Source organism: Dendrobates tinctorius, unplaced genomic scaffold, assembly GCF_039654945.1.
Source record: "Dendrobates tinctorius isolate UK_male_01 unplaced genomic scaffold, ASM3965494v1 ptg000035l, whole genome shotgun sequence".
Lineage (NCBI taxonomy): Eukaryota > Metazoa > Chordata > Amphibia > Anura > Dendrobatidae > Dendrobates > Dendrobates tinctorius.
This window is the reverse complement of record NW_027361703.1, coordinates 15,953,840-15,972,346: the sequence shown is the minus strand read 5'-3', so window position 1 is coordinate 15,972,346 and position 18,507 is coordinate 15,953,840. Positions and strand designations below refer to the sequence as shown.

Below are 18,507 nucleotides of genomic sequence, written 5' to 3'. Positions count from 1 at the left end.
GGCAATACCAAATATGTGTATGTTTGATTTTTTATTGTTTTATTTTGAATGTGGCGAAAGAGGGGTGATTTGAACTTTTACTTTTTACATGCTTCAATAGTTTCCATGGGAGACTAGAAGCTGCAGTTGTCTGATCGGCTTTGCTACATACAGATGATGACCAGATCGCCTGTATGTAGCAGAAATGCTCACTTGCTAAGTGCGCCAACCACTGGGCGGCGCTCATAACAATCTGGCTATAACAACCATAGAGGTCTGCTGGAGACCTCTGGTTGTCATGCCAACCTATCAGTGACCCGCGATTACATGAGAGTTAAATGCTGCTGTCAGAGATTGATAGTGGCATTTAACTAGTTAACAGCCATGGGTATATCGCGATTCCACCCGCAGCTGTTGCAGGCACATGTCAGCTATTTATATCAGAAAGGTGCGGGCTCAGCGCTGGAGTCCGACATCGGCATATTATTACGCCCGATGTCGGAAAGGTGTTAAATACAGCTTGTAATGTAACAAAATAAGCAAAAAGCTAAGGGGATGTGAATACTTTTGCAAACCACTGTATATATGTGATTATTAGATTTGCCTGTATAATGAATACATTCCAAAACTGATTTGCTTTGAAAATGTTATCTTTTTACAAGAGGCCAACTACAAATTTTTCTTGATTAGATTAGATATTTAAAAAAAAATACATTTATGTATGTATCTAACAGCCTGTTATTAGCCTTGGGTTGATGCTGTTTTGGATTATATCAACAGCTTGTGACTATAACCTAGGCATTATGGGTTTTTTTAACTTTTTTATAGGCATTCTTTGTGAAGGAGTATATCTTCAACCACCCTGAGGATGGAGAGAAGATCTCACGCCTGAGAGAACTAATGCTAGAACAGGTAGTGTGCAGAAAGATATTAAAATCAATGTCAGGAGAGAAATATAAAATTCAAGGTGGGTGCTTGAAGGACAAACCATAAAGTCTAACTGTTATTTTACAACTGTTTTTAATATATTACAGGTGCTAGGGTTTCTGATCGGTGGGGGTCAGGGCTTGAGACCTCCACCAATCTGTCAAAACATTGCTGTCTCAGAACGCAGACTCCCCTCCAATCAGAAACACTATGCAGTGCCTTTAACATATAAAAATGGTCCTAATTAGTGCATTGTGAATGTGCTCAGGTGAGGCGTTTTCCGAGCATGCTCATGTGCTGAGTGTCTTTGACATGCTTGAATAATATGTTCGAGTCTCGGCACCTGCATGTCTCATGGCTGTTCGACAACTCTATCACATATGCAGGGGTTACCTGTTTGTTAGGCAATCCATGCATGTGTTGCCACTGTGGAACAACCGCAAGTCATGTAACCGCAGGGATTCGAACATATTTTTCGAGTATGCCGAAGACCCTCGGTTAGCACATGAGCATGATCGGATGACACCTTATCCAAACACGTTTGCTGATCACTAGTTATAACATGACAGCCGCCCTTTAACATTCAATATTTCTTGGTTTTTGCAATTGCATTACCTGTTCATATATAACATCGGATTGCCTGCTGTGTCCTGTAAAATAAAAGTAAAAAAATACATATGTAGTAAATCTTGACATGATGAGAAGAAAAAAAAATTCCAGTTTCCATAGATTTCTACATATCTAGAGGAAAAGACATTTTAGTGTGTGATCTACTAGTACACCATGTTAATTACACAGTCTTCATATATTTTTCAGGCCCAAATTTTAGAATTCGGGCTTGCTGTCCATGAGAAGTTTGTTCCTCAAGATATGAGACCATTGCACAAGAAGATGGTGGACCAATTCTTTGTACTGAAATCAAGTCTGGGAATTCAGGTATAGTAGTATCCATAATACATAGAGAGATGGTGACATTTACTTTTCCAACGGTGAGACATTAAGCAACAGTGACATCTTTTGGTTAATAGGTTTAATTACCTCACAGGCTGAAAAATCCTCCCGAGTGGCTAGACAAAGCTTTACTATACTCAAGATGTGTGATCACCGGCAATGTTTTAGTGTTTGCTTGATAGGCTACTCTTTCTGTGCGGCTGGTTTTTTTTAAATAGTCTTCTATTGAAGATGTTGACTGATAAGGTAATGACTTTGTTGAGCTTCTGAAAGATGCTAACATCTTTTCATTGGACTACCAGGATTTCTCAGCTTGTGTACCACCTAGTCCTGTTAATTTCCACAACGGAAGTCCTCGCATCCCTAGAAACTCAGCACCAGCTATTATGGGCCCAGATGCTGCTCGTGTGGTACCAAGACGAAGGTAATATTAATGTTATATTATTGGATATATTGCGTTAGAAGGGATATTTTTTAATGAATTTCAGGGGTCTCCATCATATAAACTTTATTTCATTTGCAGTAAAATTTCACAGTACAAGAGGGATATAGTTTGTTACGCAAAATAAAAAATGGTTAACCTAGAATGCACAAAAATAAAATGTTTCAAATACTTTTTTTTGGGAGGCTTCACATGTAGGTAATCAAATATAGTCTATAGGTGTCAGGTCATCACTATCTTTAATGGCAACACACAAGCAAAAAGGATCTGACTGGAAATTGCTACAGGATCACTTCTCTTATCATGTTCGTTTCATAGTTTTAAGGTTAAAAGAACACCTAAATCCATGAAGGTAGATATCTAACCTAAAGTAACATGTTGATCCAGAGGAAAGCAAAAAAGCACACTAGGCAGATGCCAATTGACCCATATCAGGAGAGAAAGTCCTTCTTGACTCCACATCATTTTACATTTTATTTCCTCAACCCAAGTGACTGACCTTACATTTATTTACATTAAACTTCAATTGCCATTACTCCACCCAAGACTCCAGCTTATATAAATACCTGTATAATATTATCCACCTATGTGCTTATTACCTTGCAGAACTTGATATCATCTGCAAATATTTCAATTCTACTGTGTATACGCTCAACTAGGTCATTAATATATATTTTAAAAAGAGGGTACAATACTGACCCCTGCTGAAGCCCACTGATGACTAATAAGAGTGTGTTCCATTTGTTCGAATTTTGGCCCTGAATCTGATTTTGACATATTCGGACCATATTCAAACACTATTCGTGCTGAATGTATGTCTTATGATCGGTTCCAAACAAATTCGGTAATTTCTACTCCCATTGACTCTAATGACATTCAGCTGTGTTCGACAAATATTGCAAAAACATTCAATTCCGATCATTTTCGGAACGGAATTCGAACAAATATGCTCATCTCTAAATATGAGGTTATTGAGATATTCTGGGATAACAGCTCTTAAAAAACCCTTAAAGGGGTTGATTTTGTTTATCACTAAAGTCTGCATTCAACTTATGTGACTGCAGACTTGTGAATCTTCACATCGCGTGCGTAAATCCAGACCCAATGATTTTTCTGCTTTAGTGTTTTGAGGCGGTGCCGTACTTCCTGTCAGTTTAGGCAGGTGAGATTTACTGGAGAATTTATGGTATCCCTGGTCATATCATCGTCTGGGGGTTTTATTGTGTAACTACTGTAGAGAAGAAGGTGTTGAGTAGATTAGGCTTTCCTTCCTTCTCTTCCACCATTTCTCCCAGATTATTTTTGAGTGGCCAACACGACCATTTTTTATTTTTTTATTGTTTATGTAGTTGAAGAATATTTTTGGCTAATTTGTACCTTCTTTGGCAAGAAAGCCTCTTTGTTTCAATCTTTGCTGCCTTGATTTTTTTTTTTTACAATTTTTTTCTACAATTATTTAATGACCCGTCACTACCCTCTTGCTTTAACACCTTCACACCTTCACAATCAATACGTTATTCATTTCAGTTTGTTCATCTTGTTGGTGAGGCTTCTGATATCAGTATATTTTTCTATCTCTCTCTTCCTCCTCTCTGTATTAACTGTTCTAGACCACTTCCCCCAGTCTACCCCATCCTTTATATCCTAGGCCCAGGTGACTAGCTTCACTAATTTCCCATCCCCTGTGCATTTCTATCCCCCACCCAGGTCCTAGTTTAAACACTTCTATCTTTCTAGCCATTCTTTCCCCCAGTAAAACTTCACACTCCCCATTGAGGTGTAGCCCATCCCTATCATAGAAATTGTAGCCAACAGAGAAGTTGGCCCAGTTCTCTAAGAACCCAAATCCCTCCTTCCTACATCAATTCCTGAGCCATTTCTTTACCTCCCATATCCCCCTAATCGCCCATTGCTTCTCTGGTGTAGCACTTGCTGCAGGTATCATTTTAGTGATTTAAGCTTATTGCCTAAATCCCTGAAATCCATTTTTAAGAACCATCCATCTTTATTTGTCATTGGTGCCAATACGCGCCATGACCACTGGGCCCTCATCAGCCCTTCCTATTAATAAGTCAACCCGATATGCGATGTGTTGAACAGGACCACCAGGATGACAACACACTGTTGGACGATCTTGGTCTTTGTGAATAATTGCCCCTTTTGTTTACCTAACAGTTTAATTCCCCACTACCAGTACCTGTCTGACCTGTTTTGTGCTCCTATTTTCCTCCTCACTGGAGCTAAAATTCTCCTGGCTTTTAGAGGACTTTTCTTGCTGCATCAGTTATCCACCCTACTGATAACCCCTTTATCTGCCAATTTAGCAAACTTTCTGTGGTGTACCACATCAAGAGTAGCTTTCCTAACACTTTTCTGTGTACCCCGCCTTATAACTATCACCCAGTTAGCTGCCTCATTTTCCTGCAGCTCTTTGCTGCCATCCTGTCCCATATCAATCCCAGAAAATTTGTTTTCATTTTGTCACTGAATCTCTGTGTTGATCTTTTAAAACCAGTATCTGCATTTATAAATACTCAATGAGCACACATCTTGCACAGCAGTATGGACCCTCAAGCGACTGGTCCAAAATTATATACTGTACATGTGACACTGGATGTATGCAGTGGAAGCATTATCAATAATGGAGCTCAGTTTACTCATTGGGAATGCAAAAGTAGGAATCTACTATATAATTGCCAATCGGCTCTGTCACAGCTTCTGGCGATTATGTCGCTATCCCACAATCCACCACGGCCGGAAGCTGTGACAGAGCTGACCGCCATATTGGAACACCCAAGCAGGGGCTATCTACCACGATCTCAGCTGTCGTAGGGGCCCGGAGTGTTAAGGGTCCGATCGCGGAGCTGCAGCCGCTCATTGGCTGTGCGGCTGCCTGGCTGCATTTGGCCTGACGCTGGCTGCTCTGTGCGCACAGGACCTGTGATGAGGTCACAGAAGGGGAGGAGTCAAGGGTCACATGATCGGGGCCTCATTATGTGCAGGACTCTGCTGTGCTAGTTGTCATGGTGCTGGATGAGGGGAAGTTTGTGTGGGGTCAGGAGGGGTTTACAGGGTGGATGTAGCAGAGCTGCGTGTGTACAAGGTGTACGGCATGGAGCCGTGTGTGTACGAGGTGTACGGAGCGGAGCCGCGTGTGTATGAGGTGTACGGAGCGGAGCCGCGTGTGGACGAAGTGTACGGAGCGGAGCCGCGTGTGGATGAGGTATACGGAGCGGAGCCGCATGCATACGAGGTGGATGGAGCGGAGATGTGCGTGTATTTTGGCACGGGTGGGGGGGGCATTTGAAAGTTTGCGCCGAGGCCCTTAACTTTGTGGTTATGCCACTGCACCCAAGTTATGTGTATTCCGGTATGGTGGCTGGGATTCATATCCCCCGCTGGCTTAGCCAATGAGCGTTTCTGCGTGGGATTTGAATCCCCTGCCAAGCCACACCCCTGGCCTCAGCCAATGAGCGGCGCGGGATTCAAAGCCGCGCGGCTCCGCTTATTGGCTGAGCCGGCTGAGGTTTGGCGGGGGATTCAAATCCCGTGCGGCACCGCTCAGTCGGCGGGACGGTGGATTAATTACTTACATACTTACCTGACCGGTAGGAGCGTTGCTGCGACACTTCTCTTCTCACCGGAAACCGGGGCAGGAGTGTGGTGTCGGAATCGCGCATGCGCATAGCACTGTCCGGCGCCATTTTACTGAAGACACATTTGCAGTGTGCCTTCAGCAATATGGCGCCGGACATTGCGGTATGGGCATGCGCGTACTCCGGTGCTCCTCCCCCCCGGCAGAACGGGACAGAGCTGGAGCACAGGGAAAAAGGTGAGTATAAATTTTTTTTTTTTTTTTTGTATGTGTTCAGTTTAATAGGGGTGAGGGGACCATGCATATCAGGAAAGGGGGGTGAGAGGGCCATGCATACCAGGAAAGGGGGGGGTGAGGGACCATGCCTTGCGGCTTTGGCAGGGGATTCAAATCCAGCACTGCACCGCTCATTGGCTCAGCGGGCGGGGGGATTCAAATCCCCTGCCAAAGCTGCGCGGCACCGCTCATTGGCTGAGTCACCTGCCGGCAGATGCTCATTTCACCGCACTCCCGATGCTATTGCTATGCCTATTTCTAGTATAGATATAAAAAATTTATTGATACAGGACACTCCGTTTTAAAGTACCTGAATCCAAAGTCTTAAGACAAACAGCACTTTTGACAAAAACAGTCACAGGCTGTCTCACGCTCATTTTTTCAGCTGCTTTCTTTTGTATCTGCAACAAACCGCTCAATGGGTAATTGGGAGATTTGTCCACAATGTTGTTGGTCTACGGGGGATTACATTTATAATTCCGAATGTACAAGCCTCAAGTAAAAATCCTCTGGGTACTCCGGTTTCCTCTCACACTCACACAAGATTGTGAGCCCCAATTGGGGACAGAGATGATAATGTATGTAAAGCACTGTGGAATTAATGGCGCTATATGTGAGTAAAATAACTAAATATATAAAAACAATAGGATTGGCCTGACTCATGGTTTTGCTTCATTATCGGCTTCCTACGGGGTCATCACTCACATTTTAGGGTACCGTTACACCTAGCGATGCACCAGCGATCCTGACCAGCGATATGACGCGGTCAGGATCGCTGGTGCATCGCTAGGTGGTCGCTAGTGAGCTGCCACACAGGCAGATCTCACCAGCGACATTGCTGGGGACGGGGATCGCTACTTACCTGTCAGATGCGGCGATCCTGCATCCTCCCGCCCGGCTCCACGCGTCACTCGTCGGCGCCGCAGGAAGTGACCGACGAGGAATGGTCCAGGAGCTTCTCGCGCGATCAGCGATAACCAGCGGGGGAGCCGGTCGGAGGTAAGTATCACATGCAGCGATATCGCTAGCAATATCGCTGCAACGTCACAAAATCGGTGACTTTACAGCGATATTGCTAGCGATATCGCAGTGTGTAACGGGGGCTTTACTTTTCCTATGCAACCTGATTTAATCTCTGCGTAATCCAATACACTTGGGATTCTTTACTGTAAAGGGCCTGTCACACTAAGCAATATCGCTAGCAATATCGCTATAACGTCACTGGTTTTTGTGACGTTATAGCGATATTGCTAGCGATATCGCTATGTCTGATACTTACCTCCGACCGCTCCCCCGCTGGTTATCGCTGATCGCGTGAGAACGTCCTGGACCGTTTCTCGTCGTCAGCTTCCTGCTGGGCTTCCTGCTGTGACGACGAGCGACGCGTGGACGCGGGCGGGAGGACGTCAGGATCGCCTCGTCTGACAGGTAAGTAGCGACCCCCGACCCCTGCGATGTCGCTGGTGAGATCTGCCTGTGTGGCAACTCACTAGCGACCACTTAGCGATGTACCAGCGATCCTGACGGCGTCATATCGCTGGTCGGGATCGCTGGTACATCGCTAAGTGTGACAGTACCCTAAGAGCAGTGAGACTATGGAACTCTCTGCCATATGATGCTGTAATGAGTGATTCCCTACTAAAATTTTAAGAAGGGACTGGATGTCTTTCTTGAAAAGTTTAATATTACAGGTTATACACACTAGTCTCCTTGATATTGCTTTGATCCAGGGAGCTAGTCTGATTGCCGTTTGTGGAGTAGGGAAGGAATTTTTTCCCCAATGTGAAGCTTACTGTTTGCCACATGGTTTTTTTTTTTGCCTTCCTCTGGATCAACATGTTAGGGCAAGTTAGGATAGGATATGGGTTGAACTAGATGGACTTAAAGTGTTCCTTCAACCTTAATAACTACGGTATGTTACAATGCAGTTGACGTCTGAGCAATTTTTGGTATGCTGTATAACATAACAAGATTATAAACGTAATTCATTTTTTTAGATATTCAGGTATCAGTCATTTGTTTATAATGTATATGTGTATTTTAATATATTATATAGTTTTTGTGGAAATTTATGGACTTCCTAATTTATAGCATAAATATTTAACCCGATGATGTGTGCATTGTAATGCTTTAAAGGAAACCCGTCACAAGGACTGAGTCTTTCAATATAAAAAAGAAAATCCAGTGGGTGTTGCTATTCAGTACTTGTCAAGAAAGCCCTTTCTTTATATAACATGAACAGCCTACTCATCTCGTTGGTTGGCGGTGCCATATGCCCACATCCGCAGTATCTTTTTATACTAAAGTGCGATATATAGTGAAACAATAGAGCTGTGGTCTGAGTCACAGCTATGACTATGAAGCGCTTAGAACATCTCAGGTACACATTACGATTACATTTACATATTCCTTTTATTCACTATTGTCTTACTTTCTGAACAGCCCGTTGAGTTACCCAGCGGTAAACAGATACTCTTCATCCTCCCTCTCCTCTCAAGCTTCGGCTGAAGTTAGTAACTTGACGGGGCAATCGGAAAGTTCCGATGAGGTGTTTCACATGCAGGTAGGTAAAGTCTTGAAGTTTATAATTCATATCTGTACACGTTCTCCAATGCTCAGTCATGTCATCGGGATCTAAAGGATTTTACATCCTGTGTGATTCCCTTGGATTGTTCTGTAGATAGCAGCTAGTTACTGCCTTTGTATAGCCTGTATAGCGATCAGCAAGTCTCATCGTTAGATGCACAACATGCAAAGCTCTTCATTTAGTGACTTGTCTGTACAAACGTTCCATGTGAAAGTAAATGATCTATGTAGAAAGTTTCAGATATAGACCAGATGCTGATACTGCTGCCAGCAGAGAACACTTTATAATGTTTGCATATTCTAGAAGAGACAAGATCATTACATACTGACCAATATGTGAACCCTAAATCCTATGACATTTTCATGTCTGTATGTTTCATTCAGAAACAACAAACTTATTTTATATTCAAGCCTGCTTAAAGCCTCCTATTTTGCCTAAGCATTTACAAGAAAGTTTCCTTAAAATTGTGACTGTTAGCCAGCCTTGATCACTGATCACATTATTATTCTGTGTTCATGAAACACTAGTCAATCAAAGGTGTTATAAATCTAGAAAGCCATGTCAACTCACAATATAATATTTTTTTTTTAGAGTTGACTGGCTGAAAGTACTTGATTATGATTGACACTTCATTTTAGGCTCTGCCCCCGATGACTTTTTGTTTGTGTATTCTAATATGTCGGACTGGCCCATAGGAGAATCCTCTTGTGGGCCCCTGGGCCAGAGTGGCCCACCACCCTCTTATATGAGCAGTGCTTGGCACAATATACATGAATCACTATGTACAGACAAAAACGGCATCTTATTCATGTAACAATCTACCCAGTTCATTGTTATATACATTTGTGTTTATGGATAATATCACATTTGCATGGAGTTAGTTATTGGTGGGCCCTTGGCACCCCAGTCCGACACTATCAGCATGCACTGGGACTCTAAATGAAGCATCATGAAAAAGGAAGTAATAAAAAAAAGAATATCAATTACATAGTGGTGTTAGGGAAGGATAGGGAAGTTTGTTATGAAAGTATGGTATATTAGAAAATAGTTCAGATTATGGCACTAAATAGGGATTTACACTGTGTACAGAATTATTAGGCAAATGAGTATTTTGATCACATCATCCTTTTTATACATGTTGGCCTACTGCAAGCTGTATATTCTTGAAATCCAGCTGCCAATTATGTAAATCAGGTGATTTGCATCTCTGTAATGAGCAGGGGTGTGGTCTAATGACATCAAAACCCTATATAAGGTGTGCTTAATTTTTAGGCAACTTCCTTTCCTTTGGCAAAATGGGTCAGAAGAAAAATTTGACGGACTCTGAAAAGTCAAAAATTGTGAGATGTCTTGCAGAGGGATGCAGCAGTCTTGAAATTGCCAAACTTTTGAAGCGTGATCACCGAACAATCAAGCGTTTCATGGCAAATAGCCAACAGGGTCGCAAGAAGCGTGTTGATAAAAAAGGCACAAAATAACTGCCCATGAATTGAGGAAAATCAAGCATCAAGATGCCATTTGCCACCAGTTTTACCATATTTCAGAGCTGCAACGTTACTGGAGTTTCAAAAAGCACTCAGGGACATGGCCAACGTAAGGAAGGCTGAAAAATGACCACTTTTGAACAAGAAACATAAGATAAAACGTCAAGACTGGGCCAAGAAATATGTTAAGACAGATTTTTCTAAGGTTTTATGGACTGATGAAATGAGAGTGACTGTTGATGGGCCAGATGGATTGGCCCGAGGCTGGATCAGTTAAGGGCAGAGAGCTCCACTCCGACTCAGACGCCAGCAAGGTGGAGGTGGGGTACTGGTATGGGCTGGTATCATCAAAGATGAACTTGTGGGACCTTTTCGGGTTGAGGATGGAGTGAAGCTCTACTCCCAGACCTACTGCCAGTTTCGGAAGACACCTACAAGCAGTGGTACAGGAAGAAGTCGGTATCGTTCAAGAAAAGCATGATTTTCATACAGGAGAATGCTCTATCACATGCATCCAAATACTCCACAGCGTGGCTGGCCAGTAAAGGTCTAAAAGAAGAAAAAGTAATGACATCGCCCCCTTGTTCACCTGATCTGAACACCATAGAGAACCTGTGGTCCCTCATAAAATGTGAGATCTACAATGAGAGAAAAAAGTACACCTCTCGGAGCATTGTTTGGTAGGCTGTGGTGGCTGCTGCACGCAATGTTGATCGTAAACAGATCAAGCAGCTGACAGAATCTATGGATGGAAGGTTTTTGCGTGTCATCGTAAAGAAAGGTGGCTATATTGGTCACTGATTTTTTTTTTTTTTTTGAATGTCAAAAATGTTTATTTCTAAATTTTGTTATATTTGTTTACCTGGTGAAAATAAACAAGTAAGATGGGTATATAGTTGTTTTTTATTAAGTTGCCTAATAATTCTGCACACTAATAGTTACCTGAAAAAAACAGGTATCCTCCTAAGATAGCCAAATCTAAAGAAAAACCACTCCAACTTCCAAACATATTAAGCTTTGATATTTATGAGTCTTTTGGGTTGATTGAGAACACAGTTGTTGTTCAATAATAAAAAGAATCCTCTCAAATACAACTTGCCTAATAATTCTGCACGCAGTGTAGAATGAAAATGACTTGGCCTTTGGACCACCCTCATGTGGCAATGTTCTTTTAAAGGGTCAATATAAACTTCTAGGATTGCTATCTCCAATATTTGGCACTGGAGACTATTCTCTCATCTTCAGGACTACCATTGGACTACCTGAATTACACTGTCAAAAGTCCTTGTTAGCTCTTTTGACGCTACTCACATGTCAGGTGTATTTTCTCCCTTGTCTTTGATCAAATTGTGGCTTTATAATTATATTCTAGACCTCAATTGGTGATCTTTTGTTGACATGATAAATGATTTGGTACAGCCGGATCACAATAAGATGCATAAAGTTTATTTCTGTAAGAAATCTATTTTCATGGATTTTTTTATTTTGCGAAAACATCTAAACTTGACCGTCTTGGATGCCCCCATAGAAATCCTACCTGCGCGAAAAGTTAGCACAGCCTTGGTTTTCTGGGTTTTTATGAGGGCATGTGAGGCAGGGTCTGACATCTGTGTCTGCTTCTGCCAAGTGAACATCGAGTGCTGCACATCAAATTCTGTTATTGATGATCTGACATGACATATTACAACAAATGAACCAGAGGAGAGACAGCGAGCAGTCATATTCAGCTACTGCTACCTTCTGAAACAAAATAATGAATAGCAGTATGGACCAAGAGAAATGTAATACTGCTAGCGCACATTAAATTTAGGGGCATGAAGCCAGCTTCTGCCTTATCGATGTGTTTGGCACATTGCCCCTCTTTTATTCTCTTTACTGCATAAGAAACACTGATCCCAAATGGCTTCCATATTGAAGGTTGCTATAGAAACACAGTCTATGCGTCTCCCATCTTACATTCATGAATCACTGAAGACAATAATCTGAAAAATAGATATATGAAAGTGTAAAAGGATAACAACCAGAGGCCCATGGGAAAACCTGTCTCCTCGTCTCATGTCCATCCATTCTACTACAAACATTTATTCTCACCTCAAGTATTCAGTGTCGGGGTTGTATTGTATTTTAAAGGGAACCTGTCGCTTCATTCAAGCTGTGTGTACTACTGGCAGCATGAATCAGAACCTGGCTGCTCGTGCTTTGAGGATAGGTACAGATGAGACTAGTCCTGTGCCGCCCCTAGCTGGTTTTCCCCAGCATCGCTGCAGGTGGTTGACAGGTTTCTCACACATGTATTCAGCGAGAGACTGGTCAGTCGTCTAGAGCAGTGATTGGAAAAGTCGGCTAAGGGCATCTCTGGGCTAGTCTAAGCCTCCCCCTATAAAACACTGGAGGGTTTCCGAGAAGGAAAGTACCTGTCTGCAGTTGTGCATCCAGACTCGAATTCATGCAGTCCGTGGTTTGGATAGCATGAATCAAGTGATTGGTTACCTTTAAACAGGTTTTCACACGAACAAAATACATTTTAATTAATAGATATTGGAAAAATAATAACTTTCACAATTGGAGGTATTTAACGCCTTTACCCCCAAGGGTGGTTTACACGTTAATGACCGGGTTAATTTTTACAATTCTGGCCACTGTCCTTTTATGAGATGATAACTCTGGAACGCTTCAACGGATCTTGGCGATTCTGACATAATTTTTCCGTGAGATATTGTACTTCACGATACTGGTAAAATTTCTTCGCTATAACTTGCATTTATTTGTATAAAAAACAGAAATTTGGGGAAAATTTTGCAATTTTCAAACTTTGAATTTTTATGCCCTTAAAATAGAGAGATGTCACTCAAAATTGTTAATAAATAACATTTCCCACATGTCTACTTTACATGTGCACAATTTTGGAAACAATTTTTTTCTCCTTCGTCTCATTGGGGGACACAGAGACTGTGGGTGTGTGCTTCTGCCGTCTGGAGGCTGACACTAAGTATACAAAAAAAGAGTTAGCTCCTCCTCCGCCGCATACACCCTCGCCCCCAGACCGGGCGTAACTCAGTTTTTTGCTTAGTGTCTGATGGAGGCACACGCAGTCTGGAGCTCCAGACTAGATTTTTTTTTTTTTTTTTGGTCTCTTTCTATGAAGATAAGATAGGGGCGACGGATCCTATAGAGAGGGTCCGATCTCCCCAAATCATCAACGGGCGACCACGTGTGAGTAGCCCTCCACGTGTTTTCTCTCCCGCACCGAGGGACACATCTGGGACTTTTCCCCAGACAACTATTTTTCTTTGTTATTTTTCTAAAGAGGTGGCAACGCATCCTGATAAAAGGATTCGGTTCCCCATGAACCCCAGCGGGCGAGCACGTGTGAGTGATCCTCCACGTTGTTACTCTCCTGCAACGTGGGAATGCATTAATGCCCCGACCACCCCTAGGTAGGACACCAGGGGTGGTCCTGGAGGCGCAGGTGAGCCAAGGGAGCGAAGCGTCGAAGACTGGTGCAGTAGCCTCCCCCTCCCGGTCAGGTCGGGCTGGCAGGGATGGGGTTGAGAGCACCACAAGCCCACGGCGCAGAAGCCACAGGGGGGAGGCCCGGCTCTCCTCTCTTGTTGATGGGCGTGGAGTGTAGCCAGAGCCCCGTCGGCGGCCGCGCTGTGTGGTGAGGCCCGAGCCGCCCGTCCGCCGGCCGACTTCCGGGGGTAGCCGGAAGCCCCGCCCACTAACTTCCGGGGGCGGAGAGCGGCAGGCGCGCTCAGTTACCGGGGAGCTCCCGCCCTCCTCCCTCGAACGCCGCACGTGTAGTGCGGCCAGCGGCGGCCGCGGTCCCCGCTGTATGGGAAGGTCCGGAGTTCCGCGCGCCCGCCCGCCGACTTCCGGGGGTAGCCGGAAGTCCCGCCCACTAACTTCCGGGGGCGGAGAGCGGCGGGCGCGCACAGACACCGGGGAGCTCCGCCCCCTCCCTCTCCTCTTTTCCTCGCAAAGTGCGGCCGGAAGCCGCCGCCTATCTCCCGGAGTGCGCCGCAAGTGCCCCGGCGAGTAACGCCGCACGCCCCGTGGAAGAGACGCAAGGTGGACATTACCGGTGGGTGAGTGCAACCCCGTTTCGAGTGCCGCACTAGTGGTCAAGGAAGGGGTTATCCTCCTCCTCCTACCCTACCCTGCAATATGTCTGGCAAAGGGAAAGCTCATTCTTTCCTATATGCTGTTTGCGTTTCCTGTGGGGTCAGGCTGCCTAAGGCGCAGCCAGATAAATTTTGTGAAGCCTGCGAGTCGGAGCGAGCCCAGGAGCCCCCCATTGTTGCAGAGCCCAGAAGTCAGGACCCCCCAGAATGGGTGGTGTCTTTATCACACTCTATGATGTCCCTTACAAGGGCAATTGAGTCTCTTCGAGGCCCGGGCAGGGACAAGGATGGTGGTCTGCCAGCGGAAGACAGCTCGTCCACGTCTCAGGACCCTCCGACCGTTAGAGGCCGCTCCAGCACCAGACAAGCTCTTAGCAAAAGAGCTCGTTCCCCGTCGGCCGGACCCTCTGGGGTTTCGGCGGCGGGTATTAGGGCATCTCGTTCCCCGTCGCCGAGCTCGGGAAGCGAGCAGGATGAGGGCGAGGAGGAGGGAGAGGAGGCCTGGAATCCAGAAAGCCTGGGATACCAAGACTCGGTGGACAGCCTCATTGAGGCAGTCAACCAGACTTTAGAGATCGAGGACGATGTGTCCACGGCCTCAGGTCACAAGGTCTCCTTCAAGAAGACCAGGCGACCGCATAGAAGGTTTGCCACACATCCGGAGTTCGAGGAGCTAGTCCAGAAACATAGGGAACACCCGGATAAGCGTTTTGCAATGCAAAAAGCGCTGCAAGCGAAGTATCCGTTTCCTCCTGAACTCCATAAAGGATGGGTGGAGTCGCCAGTAGTGGACCCACCGGTATCACGTTTAGCGTCAAGATCACTATTGTCGATACCCAGCGGTTCTTCTATCAAGGACCCAACTGATCGCCTTATAGAGGGGCTTGCCCGCTCAGTGTATGAGGCAGCAGGGTCGGCCCTGGCCCCCTCCTTTGCGGCTACTTGGGTGGCTAAGGTCATGGTTTCATGGGCAGACGCTCTGCATAATGCCCTCCAGGACAGAGATCTGCCTGCGGAGGTCTTGGAGGTTACAAATCAGATATCAGGGGCAAGTGATTTTCTCGTCAGCGCCTCTCTGGACGCGGCCGAGTGTTCTGCTGTGGCAGCAGCAAATGCAATCGCCGTTAGGCGAGCATTATGGCTGAGATTATGGAAAGCGGATTCTATCTCCAAAAAATCCTTGACCTCATTGCCTTTTCAGGGCAATCGGTTGTTCGGTGAGAAGCTTGATAAGCTTATCTCAGAAGCCACGGGGGGGAGGAGTAGTTTCCTCCCGCAGCAGAGGACTTGGCCAGCATTCAGGCAGACACAGAGGCGTTTTCGGCCCTTTCGTAACCCCTGGAGGGGGACTTCGGCCAGAGCATCCACCTCCGCAAATGATGGTCAGATTAGGGAAAGGCAAATCTCTTACAGAGCCAATCCGCTGGGCAGAGGCCGAGGCCGTTTGCCCAGAACGAGGGGGGCCAGATCCCAAAAGCCTCCAGCAAAATGACTCGAGGCGCTTCGTACCTACGGACGACAGGGTGGGCGGACGCCTACTAAAGTTCAGCCACGTTTGGGTCGCAGTGGCACGCGACGCCTGGGTGGCAGAACTGATATCGTCCGGGTACAAGATAGAGTTTGTCGGACTCCCGCCACGGCGATTCTTTCATTCCCGGTTTTCCGGAACAGGATCGCAGGCAGAGGGTTTGTTACAGGCCATAATGACGCTACAGCGCAACGGGGTCATTGTCCCAGTGCCGAAAAGCGAAGAGGCACAAGGTTTTTACTCCAACCTGTTTTCGGTCCCCAAAAGAGACGGGACAGTAAGGCCAGTACTAGATCTAAAAATCCTGAACAAATTCATCAGAGTCAGGCGGTTCCGGATGGAATCCCTCCGTTCGGTCATTGCAGCCATGGATCCAGGGGAGTTCCTGGCCTCGATCGATGTGCAGGATGCATATCTGCACATTCCGATTTTTCCTCCACACCAGAGGTTCCTGCGTTTTGCGATCGGAGGGCGACATTTTCAATTTGTTGCTCTGCCTTTCGGTCTGGCCACTGCTCCCAGAGTCTTTACGAAGATAATGGCGGTGGTTATGGCCATCCTGCATGCTCGGGGCATAACGGTACTACCTTACCTGGACGACCTGTTGGTAAAGGGGCCGTCGTTTCAGGCGTGCCAGGAGAATGTCAGTATCACGCTGGATACCCTGGCCCGTCTAGGCTGGTTAATCAATCGGAGCAAGTCGTCCTTGGTTCCAGCCCAAAGAATCGTGTTCCTAGGCATGATTTTCGATACCTCCCGGGGGCTGGTGATCCTCCCTCAGGACAAGGCGCAAAAAATCAAGCAAGGAGTACGCAACCTTCTGCAGCCGGGCACCAGACCCATCCGGTACGGCATGAGTGTGTTGGGCAGAATGGTGGCGGCGATGGAGGCAATCCCGTTTGCCCAGTTCCATCTCCGTCCGCTTCAGCATGCGCTCTTGTCTGCATGGGACCGGAGGCTGCTTTCTCTCAGTCATCGGTGCAAGTTGTCTCCGCTGGTCCGACATTCACTCCGGTGGTGGACTCGCGACTCGTCCCTGGTCCAGGGGAAACCTTTTCCCCCGGAGCAGTGGTTAGTGGTGACGACCGATGCAAGCCTGCATGGTTGGGGAGCAGTTTTCCAGAGTCACACAGCCCAGGGGCGGTGGTCCAGTCAGGAGATAATTCTCCCGATCAACATTCTGGAGATACGGGCAATACGATTGGCCCTGCAACATTTCCAGTGTTTTCTGAGACACCGGCCGGTGCGCATTCAGTCGGACAATGCTACAGCAGTAGCATATGTCAACCATCAAGGGGGCACGCGCAGCCAGGCAGCCATGCGCGAGGTCGGGCTGGTACTGCGTTGGGCAGAGAAGAACCGCGTGGTAATCTCAGCGGTGCACATTCCGGGAGTCGAAAACTGGGCGGCAGATTTCCTCAGCCGACAGAGGGTCGCGGCAGGGGAATGGTCCCTGCACCCCGAGGTTTTTCAACAGATCTGCCAACGGTGGGGGACACCGGACGTGGACCTTATGGCATCCAGAGAGAACGCCAAAGTACAAAGGTTCGTCGCTCGATCCCTCGACCCACAGGCAATCGCAGCAGACGCTCTGGTGCTTCCGTGGAGCCAGTTTCGTCTCCCGTACTTGTTCCCCCCGCTACCTCTCCTTCCAAGAGTCATCAGGAAGTTAAGGAGAGAGAAGGTTCCAGCAATTCTGCTGGCCCCAGACTGGCCTCGGCGGGCCTGGTATGCAGATCTGGTTCAGCTAGTGGTGGACGTACCCTGGCGTCTCCCAGATCGCCCGGACTTGCTGTCCCAAGGGCCGATCTACCATCCGAACTTAGGGGCCCTGTGTTTGACGGCGTGGCCATTGAATCTTGGCTGTTAACACAGGCAGGATTCAGGCGCGATGTGGTAGCCACGATGGTGAGTGCCCGAAAGCCTTCCTCGGCGAGAGTATATCATCGGACTTGGGAAGTTTTTTTCCGTTGGTGTAGGGATCGCGGAGTGGCTCCTCTGGTTTTTTCGATCCCCAACGTACTGGCTTTTCTGCAGGCAGGGCTGGACGCAGGATTGGCTCCGAGTTCGCTCAGAACGCAGATCTCGGCTCTGTCGGTGCTTTTCCAACGAAAGGTCGCTTCGGTCTGGCAGGTTAGGACGTTTATGCAGGGGGTCGCACATTTAGTACCCCCCTATAAGGCGCCGACGGAATCATGGGACCTGAACTTGGTGCTCAGGGCCCTTCAAGAGGCTCCTTTCGAACCGTTACAAGAGGTTTCCTTACCTTACCTGTCCAGGAAGGTCGTTTTTCTGGTAGCTATTACGTCTATTAGACGGGTTTCGGAATTGGCGGCTTTATCTTGTAAACCGCCGTTCCTGACCTTTTATAAGGATAAGGTAGTTTTAAGGCCAGCTCCTCCCTTCTTGCCGAAGGTTGTCTCTGCATTCCATATCAACGAAGACATTGTCTTACCCTCGTTTTGCCCGGCACCGGTGCACAGGGTAGAAAAGGCATTGCACACCTTGGATCTGGTAAGAGCTCTTAGGAGGTATGTGACAAGGACAGCTCCTTTCCGCCGGACAGACTCTCTATTCGTGATCCCAGAAGGGCGGCGGAAGGGGCTCGCTGCGT

At 46.5% G+C, this 18,507-nt stretch overlaps 1 protein-coding gene across 5 annotated transcripts in view; it reads left to right on the top strand.

Moving 5' to 3' along the window:
* The window catches only part of DOCK4 (dedicator of cytokinesis 4), a 505,372-nt gene that overhangs the window by 451,192 nt on the left and 35,673 nt on the right, over positions 1-18,507 (top strand). For 4 of the 5 annotated variants that reach the window (XM_073573297.1, XM_073573296.1, XM_073573295.1 and 1 more), the window contains 4 exons: positions 808-891; positions 1,723-1,842; positions 2,160-2,281; positions 8,613-8,733. In XM_073573297.1, coding sequence (XP_073429398.1) covers positions 808-891; positions 1,723-1,842; positions 2,160-2,281; positions 8,613-8,733 — 447 coding nt within the window. The remainder of the gene's footprint in view (positions 1-807; positions 892-1,722; positions 1,843-2,159; positions 2,282-8,612; positions 8,734-18,507) is intronic. The other variant, XM_073573298.1, reaches the window with a different exon arrangement.